Source organism: Bombus terrestris, chromosome 15 (genome assembly GCF_910591885.1).
Source record: "Bombus terrestris chromosome 15, iyBomTerr1.2, whole genome shotgun sequence".
NCBI lineage: Eukaryota > Metazoa > Arthropoda > Insecta > Hymenoptera > Apidae > Bombus > Bombus terrestris.
Genome location: NC_063283.1, coordinates 6288002 through 6306504, shown reverse-complemented (window position 1 = coordinate 6306504; position 18503 = coordinate 6288002). Strand labels below are relative to the sequence as shown.

Sequence of the window (18503 nt, the reverse complement as noted above, 5' to 3'; positions counted from 1 at the left end):
ATTCATCCAAAATAAATTACCTTAATTAATCTATCCATTTTAAATTTAATCTAACAACCTGTTTGATTATGAAACAGAAGTATCTAACCAACCAATTCGCTAATCATCGACATATTTTGTTCTTTAAACAAACATTGCCTGACAAAACAAGCCTTATATTAAGTAGCAATCCGAGACACGTAAAACAAAGCTCTGTACACACTTACGCAAACGGGACCGCCAAGAACAAACAATAATCGTTTATTCATGATTCATTATACTTGATAAATTACAATACATATAAAGCGTCTGATAATAAGCTTCCAATCTTTTTTGTCTCATACGAGGAGGAATCGTTACCAATTACAGCAATACATGAAATCTATTCTGGATATAGTTACAGAACGTGTGTGATCAGCCACAGGAAGCAACACTAAAAATCTACTATATTCTTGCTGCCCTAAATCCCAGTATATACTTATACATTTCCAAGCAACAATTACGCGCAAAATTACTAACATCATACATGTCCTACGTACATTGAATATAAACTACACAATGCACATACATCTAAACCCTAATAAGTATCCTCACTGTACCTCGACTCATTTATACCTTTCGCACGCTTGCAATTCTTTCCAAATAAAATCATTTCGGATAAAACCCACATCAGCACTCACGTATGCTTTTCGAATCGTTTTTCGAGACAACAGCCAACACGACTTATTCCGGTACTCGATTGGATCAACTACGTCCGGTAAATCTTGCAGAAAGATCTCCCCGGCGAGTATGTGGAAGCTCGAACGCACCGACCACGACTGACAGCCATAAAGATCTCATGGAGAATTTCTATCGTCTCCTCGGTTCATACTAGGCGTGTTCGGAGTGGGAGATCGCGTTCGTGGCATTGGTCTCGTGTGCTGTAGCTCCACTTATTCCCCACCCTGCTTCCTCCTTAATGTTTTTTACGCAAGTCTTACAAAAAAAAGTCAGTTTTGCGCTCCAACAATTTTACTCTTGTTTTCAAAATATGATGCCATAGAAAAAACTCTGTTTCTTTTTTTTATTTCGTCCGCAATAGTAAATACGTTTTGATTGCTCTAATTTTCTGCTCCAACATGTCCATGAATAGTTTATTAACATAGTCGTATTGTTTAGTCATTGATTTACACATACTCTTAATAGACACTATGTTACTGTCAAGCAGCATTGTGTATCAGACATAGGTTTATATTATTTGAACAGAAATATTAATGTTTCTTGCTTATTGTATATAAAATTAAGACGTAATTGCCTAGATTCTCAGTCAGATCCATGATGGTATATATATTATAGAATGAATAATTTAATGCTGTTACTTACCTATAAGTCCCTTTACTACGTGGGCTCTCATAGTCAATGCGACGTCTCTTGTGTTCATATGAGAGAGACCCTGCAGAGTGTGAACGTGCTCTTGAATGGCTACGAGTGCGATGACGCCTCCTGCTTCGTGGCATCTGAAACAAACAATAATGTATTATTTAGGGTTCATATACACACACAGATCTAAAAAGAAATTAATGAATGAAAACTAAATGCCTATGCAGCTAAGAAGACTCAGATTCATAAAATATAGTCATAAACCTAATGGTGAAAGTTTAAAGAATATACATAATGATACGTTCATTAAACTACACTGCTCCATTATGATGATCGAAACTTATTGAATATGATATAAGAATTATGATTCAATATTGTGACACATTATTAAGTAACATAAGAAATTCCTTTGAGAATAGTTGAAAATGTTTTAAAATGTTCAAGATATAATAAGAAAGCATGGTATTACCATAAATTTGTTATATTATATATATTCTTTATTTCAATATAAATATAACTTTATCGTTTGCTTTTAAAAATATTTTCAATACATAATGTACATAAAGGACAAATAAATTAAATAATACAAATTAAATGTATTAGGTGATGGATTTTTTTATGTATTAAAAGATTCAGAAAGGAGGAACTATATATAAGAAGAATTATATGTTATATGATATATATATATATGGTATAAAAATATACAAATAAGCCATCATGGCCAAAAATACTTATTATTATATGTACTTATGTATAATTCATGCAAATATGGCTTATCTGATCACTGTACTGTAACTAGCTTAAAATTACATAAAATATAACTTGAAACAAACAGGCAAAGTGAAACTTAACTATAATTTTTAGATGACCTAAACTTACTAGTTTTCTAGAGAAATTCTGACATTTTATCATAATTAATATGATATTACAATCAGGATTGAAGAAAAGTATCGAAGATCATAGATATATGCAATGCACAATTGAAAATATTGTATGAATTTCAGGAAGATATTAGGACCTTTCTATTGAGCCTTTCTATTGAAACGACAGTACATGTACTTACATCAGGAAGGCGAAACGGGCTCAATTGGTTCCAAATGAAACTGAAGATGGATGATATCCAAGAACGTGAAGCTGATGCTTGTGGTATGACACTGCTTTTCGACAACGACGTAGACATCAGCTCAAAAAATTCTGGAAAATGTGGGCAGTCGCATCGTAAGAGCGTACTAAGCACTATAAGGAAAACAGCCCACTCCGAAAAGATAAGTAACTATACCTATAACTCTTGAGAAAGTTTGTTGAGAGTGCTATACAGCCCTATGCGAAAACCAGAGGATTCATTTTCCATGTGAAATCGTCAATCCCGCCAAAATCGTTGAACGTACGTTACACGGGAAACGTGGAAGAGAAGACGATTAGAACGATAATACGATGTGCACGATGGCAGATATAATGAAGAGCAGGGAAATAAAATAAAAATGAGGTAACGAGTACGTGTAGACACGCTTACCAGCAAAATCAATGCCAATGGAATACTCGCTTGTTGGGACGAAGCGTCGAGCTTAAACCCTAACATCCTTGAAGAATAGATTGTGCATTGCGACAACGTACAATATGTACGTATTTAGTAATCGTGAGAGAGTGAAAGCGATAAAATTTATGAATAGAGAGACAACCGCAAAGCATACGCCATAAGGGAACTTTCATGAAACGGCGGCCATCTTGAAGGTAGAGAAGCATCAAGTACCAGTGAACGCAACACATGCATAATTTCTGCTGGACATTTTGAGTAATCAAAGTTTAACGTACTGTGATAATATTTGCGACAAGAAGACTTACGTTTAAAGGATAAATCAAGCTTGGTTGGTCCCAAAATGTACTTGCAAACACAAAATATTCAAAGAGCGCAATGAGAGTGCTACGTACGACACTGTTGTATGTGACAACGATGTGGACATTGGATCGATGCGATTGGCGAATGGTATTCGACTATGTTCGTGCGGAATCGTAGACCCGAGCATAAACGAACCGAAACGACTGCGCACGAGCGAACCTTACTAATCCCCCCCCCCCAACCATTATGTGCTTGCGGCAGATACAAAACGATGTAATTTGTACCTGAAAGTACCGGCTACCACGTTCACAGACAATAATAAAAATTCATCCAAAATTTATTTTTCAATCAGAAGAAAATATTTCTAAGTTCAAAATGATTATAATTTACTTAAATAATAAATTGTTTTAATTTATGTATGTCGTCTAAACTTCGTGTATATTGCACAATTTTTTATAATTGTTTCATTATACTAAATACTTTAACGTTATAAAGCTAAATAAATTATCGACATACTAATTATGACATTATTAATTTATTTTTCTATTTTAAATAAATATTCTATGAACAATATCGAAATGAAATCGTATATTTCGATACGTGTTAGTAAATAAAACACTTTCTTTAATAATTATTATTCTATTATTATTCCATTATAATAATAAAATTATATATATATATAATGCAATAAATTCTGAGATTGAAACAAAATATTTCAACTAAAATGAACGATGTTTGTGACATGTGTGATATACGTCTGATAACCTCATTTGTAAGCGGCACGAAGAAAACGTGTATCGTACAAAAATTATATAAAAATAACACCCAATTACTAATTTATTATGTAAATATTATCAGTACGAAATAAATTTGCTATTCCTGTTCAAAATATAGGTTGAAAAACAACCTAGCCTTTACTCCAAAATATCAATCTAACTTGTTGCGCTTATTTTATTAGAGAAACTTTACATACCTGTCCCCACATTAGATTAGTAATAACTCGTACGACACCACACTTTATAAAAGTCATAAACTTCCAGAACATACTCAAATTTCAAGTAATTGTAAACAAAACTACAATGTTCATGAGGTTCTGAAGTAATCATATAAATTCTCCGTGACCGGTTGATGTCGTTTGATGACCTTCGTATATTATCGTAGGTGGCACCACACCCAAGTATATTCAAGAGGGTAACTACATCATTATCGGTAAACGATTTATGTAAGCAGACGATATGCCTACGTAAGATAAATGAAAAATTACCGCGAAAATTGAAAACAACTAAACAAGGATATTCTCAAGAAATGAGAATAAGAGAAAATTTTATTTTATTTTAAGAGAAAAGCAGAGATTGGTACACTTACCCCTATTGTTGAATCAATCGCGATGAGTTTAGAGTTCCTCTGAGTGTAACATTTCATCATTGCAGAAGGGATCAAATTCGTTGCGATCGTCCATAATTCTCTGTACGAATGCTGTAACCATTTCGATTATTGTTCCAACAAATTCTGATTCCTATATTTACACATGTATAATTCGAAACTCTTTATGAAGATTCACTGAATTATGCACAAAGAAAAAGAAACAAAAAGCAAAAGGCAACGCTATACCGTGCACTACATTTTGTGACCATCGAAGCTACACTAAGCCCTTTAACACAAGGGAACTCCGATTCGATGAGAGCAAGTCGATAACTCGATGTGATTGTGATTACCCCGTGCACAAGGCCACGTGATACATCTGGACCTGCGCCAATCGTGTTATGGAGGAGGGAAAATGATGATAGGCGAATTAACGGATTCAATGATTGTACATAGCTATAATTTCGACTTTTTACACGTGACTTCTACATGACATACCTGTCGTCCACGATAAAGATAATCGCGATTACTTTGAACCTTTAATACGCTATTCAAAATAGACGTGCTTCTTGTAGTAAAACGGTATAATAGACACTGTACTAAAACTGCACCCATTTTATCCAACTTATGAAATGGACTCGATGAAGGTAATGTGTTCTAGCGCATAGCGCTTGCGCGACTAACTAACCCCATACACAAAATAAAATCGACTTCACAGTTTTGATCGTAATCAAAGAATAAAGACTAAAACTGTCTTAATCATTCTATACGTATAACGTGTTAATAGATCAAGTAGCTACAAAGGGACAATTGTATCGTATATAGTAAATGAAATCAACTGTGATTCACAAATCAATTATATAAGCTTACAAGTTGGAAACTGTCCATTAGATCGAATCGAGTATCTGTCCTTATCTTTTTTTACGGCTGCAGCCGCAGGAGGCAGATCGCGTGAAATTCACGTTCACGTGTCAGGTCTTGTTTCCTGTTTCCCTTAAAAGACAGTGAATGACGTTTCGCGAGAAAAAGGCAATCACTCCGAGAACAATCTAGAGTCAATGAGTATCGCACGGTCGTTTTCGATTTACACGGTATTCAGATCGTGTTTAATATTGGCCCTACATCAAGATCATCTTTTTATCTGAAGCACGGTCTATTGAACTAAAAATATTGTCTGTCATTTATTTCGCTTCGTGACTTCCAATTTAGAAAGCCAAAATTGATCTTCAAGCACGATAAAAATAAAAATATGTAACGCGTTATTTTAACAGTTAAAACGAAAGAAATATCCGTTCTTTGGATTTTTAAATGATATGGCTTTATTAAATTTTATTAACGAGATCAATATTTAAATATTTATTTCGACATTTTAACGTTTCCAGGGCAATTTATATTGACGATGTCCGTATGACAATAGTAAAATGGATCGAATCGACAGTTGCCAAACTCATCGATGAAATATTGAAAAAGGTAATGTGTCTTTTTAATTGATCGCACGTATAAATATCAAGCCCCATGCATTTCTTAAATAATCTAATCGCGGCCATAAAAGGCACTCGAGTGAACAACTAAATAAAAAAGTAATTCGATAAAGAAATTTTCCGACAAAGAAAATCAAACTTCTACGAAATTCAGAGTATACGATTCGCAAAGTCAGAAAAGTACTATGGTACAACTTCATTTCCTCTGAGCTGTTCGCCAAACAAATATTCATATAAGAATAATTCGTTGATTTTCTTCGTTATCTATGCGATTGCTCGATCAAATAATAGGAATCCACGTGCATACATACATGTATAGTAGCTCAAGAAAGTATTTGAACATTGCTCGTGTTACATAAAACATTTTGAAATGTCATTAACATTGAAACGCAATTGTAACGATTATACAGATAAAATTTGAAACTAATCTAGGAACGTATAAAAAAGTCACACGATATTTACCGCAAACGTACATTTAATAAAAAGTTAGTGCAATAGCATGAAAAGTCACTTTAAACGTATAATAAGAGTTAAAGATAATCCCATTATGAGTGTATAACACTCATAATATATTCGTGAAAGGTTTTCAAGAGAGTTCGAATACGTTCGCAAGCTACTGAAAGTGTATTCGATTGGCAAAAGTTCGGTCAATCGGATCATCACCTAATTCCATTCCAATAGACTTCTATCGAAAACCCATGTTCACGTGTTCTACCTTAGAAATAATCCTTACAGCCGATTCTCCCCATACGTTCATGACGCGTGTAATTTCTAAACCCGGCGTGGTTCTGCGAATTAAGCAAATCCCTCTGAACTGCATTTCTGGGCTAAATCCGTGACCAAGCCCGCGGAAACTAGTCGCGTGTATTCGAGGGGTGCGTTCTCTTTGGCAATGAAAAGGATCGATGCGGTCTCCGTGGTAACGGCACCGTCAGAGAGGTCGGAACTACGGATGGTGGTGGACAGAGAGCATCGAGTACGCAACTGATGCAGTAACGACACCACCGACGTCCAAGACACTCGTTTCTAGAGGTTGATCTGTGCCCCGCGCGCGGCTCCGTGCTTCTAACATTCCTCACGAGCACTTCGTTTGCACGACGTTGCTTCGAGACGACGAGCATCATGCGGAGGCGGCAGATCCTCCGCTCCAGGATATTAGCAACGAGAAAGTATTTTATCGCCAGGACGACGATCAGAGAAGAATGCACGAGGAACCATCGCAAGAAGAGAAACCGAAGGTTCGCCTTCTGCGACGATGGAGCGACATGCCTCAACACTTGCAATTCAATCCCCATATCCGCACTGGTTACAGACCGCTCATGACCGTCGGGCAGTGTCTTCGCAGTCTCTTTTATATACACAATGAGACTGTTAATATCATAACACATGGTAAGTTCTAAGCTGTAGAAAATAAAAAGCGAGTCCTTTAGGAAGCTATGGTGATACTTGGATTCTATGCTGGATGGATGTCTTTCGTGAAACGCTGGATGTAGTTGAAACGCTGAAATGTTTTATCAATTGTCGGATGATTGGTATTAAGCCCTCTATATCCCTATGCGATATAGAAGAGTCACATACCTGTGTCTTTATTTTCTTTCCATACTAAATCTATTGAAATCTTTTTGTAATTATTAAATGCAAGCAGCTTCTTTTGGCAAGATTAATGTTGACTTTTATTGAGATAGAAACGTAGTTAGTTTCATTGGTACATCACATTGATCTATACATCGATACAAATCATCTGTACATTCATACGTGGTAATTATTGCTTCTCAAACTTCCAAAATAAGGGAATCAGAATAAAGGAGAAAGACATTTACCTAGACACATGTGATACTACTACACGTGTATCAGTTTAGATAGTATTGAAATGAGAATAAACTATTATAAGAGAAGAAACTATTTTTCGAAAAATCTACAATGTTATAATATGAACATTTTCACGTATCTAGCTTCTAGATATAATCACTTTAATTAGAATGTCGGAATGTGGTGCGAAAGGGAGAGTTACGTAGCCGTCGTGCTTCAATAAAGTAGAAAACTGGATTACCCTTGAACTAAGCGATTTCAAGGTCAACTTATGAGAGAAATCGTTATGTTCCTATCGGCGTACTGCGGGGTAACAAAAGATCGATCAGCGAAGCCGTACGTTATCCTTCGGAGATCTATTCGTGACATTGATAATAGTAATCTCATATTGAAAAGAAAAATTCATGAGAAATTCCTAAATACCTTCATCCAATATTCATATGCATGTACTATATCAATTTTTAACGATCCGATTGAACAATCCATGAGACGATTTTACGATATTACGTATGTATGTAATATCGTGCGGAAAATTTCTAAAACGGGAATGTCACGTTACGTCAATCATATCAAACAACAAAGAGTTTATTAATAACCGAAGAATAATGGGCGTAAAAGAGACTATACGTATGTGAAGGTAAACACGAACATCGCGTAAAAGCATTTATTTAATGAACATTAATTCTCTAAAAATGAACATTGCTCGCTGTTGCACGAGATACTTTATACAACGAGGTAATTAAGAAGTAAGTAATTAGAAAGAGTGCTCTTTATTTATAATTAAAGAATGGAAGCTTCTATTCTTTTGGGCAGAATAAAGGATAAAGAATATTACAAACAAGTACAAATTATGTATCAATTTCATTAAGCCAAAGATCTACTTCATATGTACTTGTACAATGAAAATATGATATCATTCGTTTGTATGACAAGAAATTACTTGTTGCATAGGGTCAATAGATTTTCAGTTGTAATTATTTTAACAAGTTAATGACACCCTTCCTAAGTTCATTATTTATAACTTGCCCTTTGATAATGTAAATTAATTAAAAAAAAATTATGTTACAGGATTTGCCATCCTATACATGTTATTGACCATTCCGCAACTTCTCCCATGGAATACCAAAGGTATCCTCATAGCAGTTTTATCTTGGTGTCATTTAATCGGTGCCACTAGTCCGTGGATCGGGTCTTTTATTTACCACCTCTTTATGAATTTGAACTACGACGAAATCTTCTACCGAACGCTATTAAAATTAGACATGATTGGTATATGGCTGTGTCAAAGTTTTGGTAATTATTTAAGTCATTATTACAGTATAATTGAATCACTTTATTACTTTAAAATGATTAACTTCATTTTCTAAAATATTCTTAATTTTAGTATTAGCGTTTATTTCTTGGAAATCAAAGAATTGATTGATCAGTTTGGCTTCTGCATGATTCAATTGTTATATGAATAATACGATAATAATTCTAATAGACTTGAATTCCATTCCTAATCTTAGGGGCAATACCTATGATGGCTGCAACAATCCATTGTTTGCCTGATATTTATTGGTACTTCTGTATGTTTATCTACTGCTTCTTTTGCATTTGGGGTCTTCTTAAGGTATCCACGACTTATCCATTAGAAATTAAAAATCATTGTCTTCAGTTTTTAAACACTTGAAAGTATATTTCACAGGCGATGAACGCACGATCTCCTTGGGACAGAAGATTATGTTTCGCACCACTTTTCCTCATGAGAATGCTGATGATGACTCTACGATACTTAGGTATCGGCGGTGGTTCTCCAGACGCTTTACTTCACATTGTACTACAGGTAAATGCTGTCATATACTTCGGTTCAACTCTCTGTAACTAGGGCTTTATTTGTTTATGCGAATGAAAATTGTAATTTATTATAATTTCACCTTTTAATTCTAATAAATAGACTATTTGGTATCAACACAATGATGTAATAAAATAAAAGAGATTGGCCATATGCTCATTTCAGAGAAAGTGCTTAATTTTAAATGTATCTATTAAATAAAAAGGCATTAGTAACATTAGTCAATGTAATTAGTGAATTTTTTTATTATGTATTATTAAAATATAAAATAAAACCATTGAAAAAATACCTATCTTCTTTTAGGATTTTGTAGCGGTTGTGGGAGCAATAATAGGCGCCTTGCGTATTCCTGAGAAATGGATACCAGGCAAACTGGATCTAATGTTGAATTCTCATAATTTAATGCACGTGCTGGTTGTCCTGGCGATTTGTTCGATGCATGCTGCGACTCTGCAAGATCTTGCTTGGATCTCCGACTCGTCCGCGTGTAATAAAACGATCCTCGATCAGTTGAAACACGATGAACTGTGATCGAATGGTGTGGGTGAAAATCTTCTAATGAAGTCTGTGATAAATCGAGCCTACGCCAACCGCCGGTTACTTTGTGTGTAGGTACACACTCTGTTTAATCGACGGCCACTTTTTAAGTAAAGAAACCAAAGAAAGAAATAAGTATACGTACCAAAATTTAATACATATAAAAAAAAGCAAATATAACGAGAACAGAGCACGTGGAATAGTTGAAGTACAAGTACGAGTACAAAAGTTAATTTGTCATATCACAGAGAATAAAATAAATGGTGAAATATTTATTTTTATCGTTAATTCGAATATCAGGAGTAATCCCACTTTTTTCGAATAAAATAATTCAACTCGAATAAGCACATCAAAAATACGTTTATTGTTGTGATTATAAGAATTTAAGATCTGCAATAATTTATAAGGTGTGTTCCCGGACATTCGTTCCTTTAATTAGACACACATCGTTTCTCAATGTCAAAACCACTCGTGTAAACGAATAAAACTATCCCAAAATATCGATTGGAATTCATTTAATTCCATAGGGGTTTCGATTATACATACGTAAATTCATCGCCCATATAGAGATATCGGGAACGAAGAATGCACAATCCGTTCATTTACATTTGAAATTACACATACAGGTATAGATTAACCTCCTATCCACAGTCGATAGATCTTACAATTAGATAGTAAATGGTATAAATTTAATTAATATATGTAAATTAATCGTGTTTTCGTTTCTTTCACGTACTTTGATTGAGTGTATACGTTTATGATGAAGTTCTATATGAAATTCGCAAAGAGTAGAGCCGCAAGAATGTCTCGAAGAATGAAATATTTTATCTGGAGAGAACATTTATCAATAGATAGTACGCGTGCTAGATAAATATATTTTTACCATATCGCGTATGAACGTGTACTTGCGGATCTGATCGTTGGTATAAATTGCATGCTGCAGTAGCTTATAGTCTGATCGAAATTAATTATCGATATATGTATGTATTGCATTAAAATTATTTATCTCCGACATTATTTTTATTGAAAATTTCATAATTAATAAATAAATAAAAATGTGATCAATCAGTATATTTTAAAATAAAAGCACCTATGTCGAAAGCATATAAGGCACCGCAGAAGTGCATAGTAAACAATATATTAAATCTTAAATCATTCAGTATGTATCACCTACAATTAATGTAAATAGAATTTAAGAGAAAACTGTAACGCTAGAATTGTATAGTAGGTTAATAAAAATTATTTAAGAAATACTTTGATAATAAATTAAGAATAAAGTATCTTTTTCATTAGAACTTGTTTATAATACATTTTTATAAGCGGAAAAATGTAACATTAACGTGCATACTCTGAATGTACATCAAGAGAGATCTGTACAAGATTTAACATTCGCTTGAAGAATATAGTCTTCTCTTAAATTTCAGTTCCATTATGTAGGTACTCTTACACAATTCAGATGATTAATAATTTTGCGTTAAATTACAATTATTGTAAAGGAGCTTCACTTTCTTGAGTATAACTTTTAACTCTGCTAAATTTAAGCGACGGGTATCGCCCGCCAATAGCCGATACTCTCCATTCTCTTGCAGATGGTTCCTTTAAACACATTTTCGCTTCATGTCCATTTCTATATTTTGTAAATATAGTGTAACTCAGCCATTTCAATTGCGAATTTAACCGTCTATGATGATCCTGAATTTCAAATTCCTATAAATACACATAAATATAATTTGATCATATGTCTTATCATGTTTTTAATATTAATTACTTTGATATAATATACATTGATATTTACAATATGAAATGTTTGTTCCCCACTATCATGCATAGTTTCTTTCTTCTTCTTTCTATATGTACTAACTCCTTTTATTTCCTGTTTCTTGAGCATTAGAATAACACAATTATCACGTAATATATAATGACCAATAAGAACCGATGGATTCCGTGGAGTGCGATATTTTAAAAAATTTACACAACTTTGGGCTTCATCGGTTGAAGTTAGCATCAAAACTCTTCCTTCGGGAAAAAATCTGTTTATCAAAGAAATAATATAAGAATTGACATTTTTTTTAATTAATATATATTCAAGTATCATCACATACCTCAGGTACCTGAAGTATTCCACCAGATGCCAAGGTCTATAAAATCGATCTTGGAAACTATTTTCACCATCGCGAATGTAACTGGTTTTGCTAATATAACATCCATTATATCTTAGTCTAGGCCGTTGTAAATACATATCTCTCCATGATTGATATTTTGGAGCATAGGTTCCACAATTTACGCCCCATACTCTATACAATTTGATCATTTTGTGATCACTCCATTATTACAGAGATCTATTAAATGTTTTTTATTGACATACCTAACACAGGCAAGTCTCCAGATTTCGGTATCTCTTGCAGATATATAAAATCCACGACATACTCTAGAGAACATTTCAAGAGATCTCAAATCAAGTTCTGAAGATACAACCCATCTTAGGATATAAAGCACTATCTCCATAGGCAAGGCAGAAATATGTGTTGTCTGAAAAAAGGAATGCCCTGATGATGATGAGGAATTCCCATGATGGGCCACAAGAATATAGATTACCCAATAATTCTAAATATATGTACTCACAGTTTGTTCAAATTTAGGGAAACAAACGCATTTATTTTGATTTACAATTTTGCATAATTTAACAAATAAATCGCTTTCTTCTTCGTCTTCTTCGTTATGATTTTCAGCATTTTCGCCAATGTTGTTTATGTCATTGTCATATCCTTCATGATTATCATCGTTTGATTTTACTTTAGTTGATTCGTATAAACGTAACTCAATGTCAGGAACTAATAACACAGCTCGTTTGTAAAATTGAATTGCTTCATAGAATTTCCTTCTTTCCTCATATTCAATTCCTTTCAGGAACAAATTTTTTGCCTAAAATATTTATTCCCATATATTATATACATACATAGAGATATCTTTAAAACATCCATTATTATACCTTGCTTTCAATAGATTCTTCATCGTTAGAATTAGAAACATCAACTTTAACTGTCTTTGTGGACTGTGTTCTTAGTCGGTCCCTTTTGGGTGATATTTCTAATTCACGTTGCCATTGCTCTCTGAAAGAAGTCAGAGCATCCTCGATGTTCGTTTCCGAGAAAGAAGACCCTTCCTGATCGTCTCCACCGTCATCTGACTCGCTAGATTCACTAGAGTGGCTCTATTGATATTACGATCAAATGTTTATAAATTACCTGATCACCTACTAAAATCACATTTTAATAACAAAAATAAGAATAAATTGACTGTATCAATTACTTGGCTGCTTTATTATGAATGATTCTGAAAATGACGTTTTATTTTTCCGCTCCGTTTGAGGTTATATTGACGTAGGTAACTTCTTACGTGGTAACAATGAAAGGACAGTCATTGATTTCCATATATTACGTACCATTTTTCTTTCTGTTTCGATTTCCACGGTATTATTCCTTCAGCGCTTGTACTCTCGGTCAGAAAAGCGTACAACACAGCGAAAGTACAATCTCGCCAACAAGACCGCCGCCATGGTTTTCGCCTTTCTGCTTTGCGATTCAATTAAAGGCCATACCGGAACCGGCAGCTATAGACTATATTGTGTATTTCTAGCTGATGCAATCCAGTTTGAATTCGTACTACTTTGAAAAACGATGATTTTTGAAAACCATCAAAAGCATATGCTACCAAGAATTACAACATGGAGATTACGTAATCCAGTTTCCTCTGGTATATATATTTTACGTCACCATTAAGATAAGTAATACATTTTTTGAAATGATACCGAATGTTGAGTACTTGCATTAATAGTTCAAACATTGAGTACTTGATGATTTAAGGTTAAATACTTGAGAGATAATACGTACTAAGTGTTTGAGAATACTTTTGTAGAAAATATGTTAGTTTAATTTCGGCGGGTAACACATATGTGTCTTTTTCCATTTTTCTTTCGTCTCTTTTCCCCTTTTTTAACCCTTCGCTTCTATGATTATATTTCCTGCCACACCCTTTCACCCTTGATAATCGCTTTCTTACTTTCTTTACTTTCTTTTCCTTTTTTTCATACATCGGACTATGATCATTAAGGAGATATAACATAACTTGAAAATCACTTGGTTTTTTAAGCAATAACCAACTTCAACGATACTTTATCCTAATTCTTACTCTACGTTAGAATCTTATTCTTTCTATATCTATGAAATTGAGAACAATAAGAAGTAACGATCAAGAGATTTCCAAAGTCTTAAAATATTTAACATTCTTAATAGTATTTATACAAATGACAGATTACAATCGCCGTATTAACAATAGTGTCAATTATAAGTGTAGCATCAACGATCAGAGGGTAAGCTATCAAAGTCAAGTTAATTTTGTTAAACCTTAAGCTTTGTTAAGACGAATACATCGACTTTCTATATGATATCATTCCACGTCGTAGTTCCATTATATTCATAATAATATCGTTGATTTTATAGATTCACTTCTCAATACTCAATTGTCCAAACCATTCTATCCGAAGAACGTTTCAAACATTTCAAGCAGATTTCAAGATACTCGAAAATTTACGAGAATGTGAGTCAGTTTTTGATTTTCTCCGTCAAAAATACCGGGAACTGTCTCAAAATGGACAATTGGAACGTAACATTTTTGCCCACGAATCTCGGCGATATTTGGAAGATAGCGGAGGAAGCGATTCTTAATTCGACGCGTTTCTCGCTCGATCGTTTCATACACGTGGATCAACATCGTGGACCCCTCCTCTTTCACGGAACTATCGCTACTTGAAGATCATCTTCCTGAGTAAAAGCCGCGTGCTAACCGAATGTCGGCACAGACAGCATCATGAGCTTGGTGAGTACGAAACCACTCATTCGTTGTATACCTTTCCTTCAATAAGTTTCCTCTATTTCACTATCGTTTTCGCCTTTGGTTCTCTTCATTTTATTCCCCTGTACATTATATCCTTTTTGATGGTGATGGACAGGTCTCGTGTCGTGTGACAGTGAAAAGTGTTAACCGTTGGTTTTGAAAAGGCAAGTGGAAAGAGACGTCCGAGAAATTTTACTCGATTGTGTGCAGAGAAGAAAGTCCCGACATATTTCTCTTTATCTAACAGATTATCGTAAGAATGTTGATATTTCGTTGATCTTGTTTCATATTAACCAGGACTTGTTACATAGAATTGTTTGGAAATTATTCAGGATGATAAGAGTAAGTTTCATTCGCATTTGATTATAACTGTTCCAGTTTTACGTTAAAAGAAACATTTTCTGTGTCACGGTGCGTGCCGTGTAAATACAGTCGACGCAATGGCAATCGAAAGTTACCTGTGCCGTGCGACTCAATGCTGGAAAAATTCAGATTTCTAGTTTGAAGAAGTTCCCGATGAGCATTCTGTTACAGGCGACTTTCTTCTCTTCTCTGTTCGTGCGCTCCGCGATTCAAATATTTCCAGGTCTACACACGGCTGGAATTTCCTTTTACACCGGTATTTAATTGAACGTCATCCTCGTATACGAGAATAATACCATTTTCCTTTTACTTTCGTTGAAAAAATTATAGGGATATTATCGGGCTAGGTGAAAAATGAAATTCTATATAGCTGTTGAGTATTAAAGAAAAAAAGAACAATATTTACTTCATTTATGTTTTGGTATCTTTTACACAAAGATGTAATACTTTCTTGTTTATATCCTTTAACACTGGAGTATGGAAAAAGTATTATTTTTATGAATACAATTACTAGCAACCTTGTGAAAAATGAAAGTACTCTTCTGTATAATAATAATGAGCTATTTCCAGTACAAGTGGTTTCTTTGAAGATATAAAAAAGCATATATTCAATAGAACCAAAGGAAATACTGATATTTCTATTATAAATATGATATCTGATAAATCAATTTCATGTATAGAGTATAAAACGTAGCTATCTAAGGACTGATGTTCCATTCATTATATTTAAACTTTCTAATACCTATTTAGAACTTTTATATGTTAAATGACAGTTTTACGAAGAAAAAAGAAGACTGTATCTCATTTGTCATACTTTTCTCTCAATTTACATTTCTCTCTATCTCAGATGCATACGCCTGGAACTATGTATTTAGCATATTAAATTAATTTACAAATCATTAGATAAAGGGGGTTAATTTCTATTCCACGTTTGCACATACCGCGTTCAAAGTATCGTTCAATTCCTCGTTGACTTTTAGTTTCACTGTTGAAGGTGCTACACGTTTCTATCGCGAAGAACTTTCTTTCGAACATCACGCCGCTTTCCTCCAACTTTTTCCTTCTTGCCACGTTATTCTCCTTAGGATTATTTGAAAAGATCCAAAATTACTGTATAATGAGTTTTTCTTCTGAAATTTTCCTACATTTCCAATTATTCATAGAGAGAGAGAAAAGGAAAAAAGTACAATAATCCAGCAGATCGGATTAATCTTCGATCGAAGTTTCACGAATATAACACGCATATTTCGCGAACTTGCAAATTGGACAACCTAATTGTTATCTAGTACAAGTGCGATTAATTGAAATTAAAATTGACTTCATGCAACGGTTACTAACTGATGTGTAACACGCAAGGGGATCGCGAATCGTAAAACAAACTTCGTTCCGCGAGAAAAGTTGGTGAATTTCATTTCAGACCAACACTTTCTCGAAGTTAGTGATACGTAACTCGAGATATAGGTATTGTCCATTTATAGCGATAATTTATACGCGTATGGGAACTTAATATCGCGGTTATGGTCACGACTTTTCTTTTATCATTTTAGTTTTAGTTGTTGTTTCTTTAGGGAACCTGTAAATGGTTTCACTTCTTTCAATCTTGGAAATAGAATCTACAAATATAGGAAAAGTATGTTTCTTTAGTAAAGGGAAATTGATATTTCTTTTTTCTTTTGTGATCTGCTTCATAGGTCCCTTAGTGATGAATTGGCCAATCAAAGCAAATTTTTACTAAAAACAAGAACAATATTCTAAAGAAGATATGTTTTAATATAAATTCAGAAAAGGTAACGATATTCTTGGGAAGATACGACTCAAGTATCACAAATTCAGATATTCAGCAAAAAATTATATTACATTAATCACATCTCGTATATCTGATTCATTCTTCAATTTATAATCAGTAGATACTTCTAGGTGTTTTGAAAATTCCTTTGTACAATTCTTTTCGTTTACAGATGGTGAATAGATCTTCGACCATATTCTCTGATGACGTTCTCTGACAAATTAGAGGGACTGCAGCTAAGAGAAACTCGATAAACCCACAACGTTATAAATAATGATATCAATTCCAATTTTCAAACGTTAACTTCAATTTGGAAATGATTCTTTCTAACGACATTTTATTTTTTATCGTCGCTCTTGCTGTTTCTACTTCTTTAAACTACCAAGTTACATAATGTATATCGCATTCACTAAAAACAGAAATTATACGTAAGTTTTGTATCGTTCAATAACAAGTCACGAATCATCTGTATATTTGCATCTCTTCTGAGAAAGGCTGCAATTCTTCGTGCTATTTATTTTCACCGTCGACAAAACAAATGACGATGGATTGTTAGCCCCTGAAAAAAATGGCTATCCGCATAGTTTCAAAGCGTAGCCACAACGACAAAGTGTCTCTTGTCACGTTTCCGCTCAATGTAATCACATTCTAGGAGAAAGTAATTACCAAACGATTTATGACAAGAGTCCTGATTAGGGTGTGGACACTCTATGCGTCTTATTTGGCGATGGGTTCATTGAACCTTAAGCAGGTGGCATCTTTTCCATCCTCGGCGAGAAGAAAGTTTTTTCTCTCGACGATGATGACGCGTGACCCAATCCGAAAGCGAGATCAGCCTCCGATCGCCAGTCTCGAAACTTATTAAGAGATCGTTACGAAATAATCAAAGATACCTTTAAGATACTTAAGATGTCTAAACGAATGTTTGTGAGTAATTCGAGTGCTTAGTGGTGTGGGAAGATCGTTCAAAACACTTCTATTCGTGGTTCATAAAAGAAAAGGCAATTTTATTATTCTTTATTTGACTCATTGGTTTATTCGTTATTTTTTCGACTTGAATTTTATTTTCTGACTATTGTTTTATTCAGAAAAAGCAACATTTTTAATAATCATTTTTGTTTCATATTCAGATGCTCATCGTTTCTCGCTACAAAATGCATCTCTCTGGTGAATTGCATTACAGTCCCTTTGTTTTGTTCTTCCACAGTTATTGGAGGAATGGGATACTCATACACGTAAATCAAATTTAGGGGAAATCCACTC

At 34.0% G+C, this 18503-nt stretch overlaps 4 protein-coding genes across 8 annotated transcripts in view; 2 read left to right on the top strand and 2 right to left on the bottom strand.

Moving 5' to 3' along the window:
• LOC100647914 (dual specificity protein kinase CLK2) overlaps positions 1 to 3014 on the bottom strand; it is a 42127-nt gene extending 39113 nt beyond the window's left edge. The window contains exons 1-4 of the mRNA XM_012317268.3: positions 2852 to 3014; positions 2618 to 2648; positions 2402 to 2532; positions 1342 to 1475 (exon numbers count right to left, since the gene is read on the bottom strand). Of these exons, the coding sequence (XP_012172658.1) occupies positions 1342 to 1475; positions 2402 to 2532; positions 2618 to 2648; positions 2852 to 2917 (362 nt within the window). The 5' untranslated portion in view covers positions 2918 to 3014. The remainder of the gene's footprint in view (positions 1 to 1341; positions 1476 to 2401; positions 2533 to 2617; positions 2649 to 2851) is intronic.
• Positions 3015 to 6933: 3919 nt separating this feature from the next.
• Positions 6934 to 10698, top strand: LOC100648770 (progestin and adipoQ receptor family member 4). Of its 2 annotated transcripts, none has more exons than XM_048412547.1 (5): positions 6934 to 7407; positions 8896 to 8955; positions 9336 to 9439; positions 9515 to 9652; positions 9965 to 10698. In XM_048412547.1, exons 1-5 carry the CDS (start codon positions 7221 to 7223, stop codon positions 10190 to 10192), a joined length of 717 nt encoding a protein of 238 aa, XP_048268504.1. In that variant the 5' UTR covers positions 6934 to 7220; the 3' UTR covers positions 10193 to 10698. The 2 variants fall into 2 exon arrangements, with proteins under 2 accessions (XP_048268504.1, XP_003401444.1); XM_003401396.4 differs by having other exon boundaries at positions 6938 to 7407; positions 8896 to 9120.
• LOC100648034 (F-box only protein 9) lies at positions 10540 to 13927 on the bottom strand. The gene is made up of 7 exons (XM_012317269.3): positions 13641 to 13927; positions 13188 to 13409; positions 12821 to 13120; positions 12564 to 12727; positions 12301 to 12492; positions 11994 to 12228; positions 10540 to 11905 (listed from the first exon to the last, which is right to left on the bottom strand). Exons 1-7 carry the CDS (start codon positions 13641 to 13643, stop codon positions 11684 to 11686), a joined length of 1338 nt encoding a protein of 445 aa, XP_012172659.1. The 5' UTR covers positions 13644 to 13927; the 3' UTR covers positions 10540 to 11683.
• Positions 13835 to 18503, top strand: part of LOC105666599 (signal transducer and activator of transcription C-like) — a 23199-nt gene continuing 18530 nt past the window's right edge. Inside the window, exons 1-3 of one of the 4 annotated variants that reach the window (XM_020866922.2) lie at positions 13835 to 13951; positions 14698 to 14794; positions 14904 to 15073. In XM_020866922.2, the coding sequence (XP_020722581.1) occupies positions 15065 to 15073 (9 nt within the window). In that variant the 5' untranslated portion in view covers positions 13835 to 13951; positions 14698 to 14794; positions 14904 to 15064. Of the gene's footprint in view, positions 15074 to 18503 lie in introns of all 4 variants that reach the window. The other 3 variants (XM_048412543.1, XM_048412544.1, XM_048412545.1) reach the window with 3 other exon arrangements.

What these genes read in the sequence shown, in the direction of transcription:
- LOC100648770 (XM_003401396.4), top strand. Translation starts at nt 7,221, where the DNA reads ATGCACGAGGAACCATCGCAAGAAGAGAAACCGAAGGTTCGCCTTCTG. An exon ending in GCATTTGGGGTCTTCTTAAG is followed by an intron (nt 9,440 to 9,514) that starts GTATCCACGACT and finishes TATATTTCACAG; the next exon opens with GCGATGAACGCACGATCTCC. An exon ending in TACTTCACATTGTACTACAG is followed by an intron (nt 9,653 to 9,964) that starts GTAAATGCTGTC and finishes ATCTTCTTTTAG; the next exon opens with GATTTTGTAGCGGTTGTGGG.
- LOC100648034 (XM_012317269.3), bottom strand. An exon ending in TGGAGACTTGCCTGTGTTAG is followed by an intron (nt 12,493 to 12,563) that starts GTATGTCAATAA and finishes CAAATTGTATAG; the next exon opens with AGTATGGGGCGTAAATTGTG. An exon ending in GAATACTTCAGGTACCTGAG is followed by an intron (nt 12,229 to 12,300) that starts GTATGTGATGAT and finishes TTTGATAAACAG; the next exon opens with ATTTTTTCCCGAAGGAAGAG.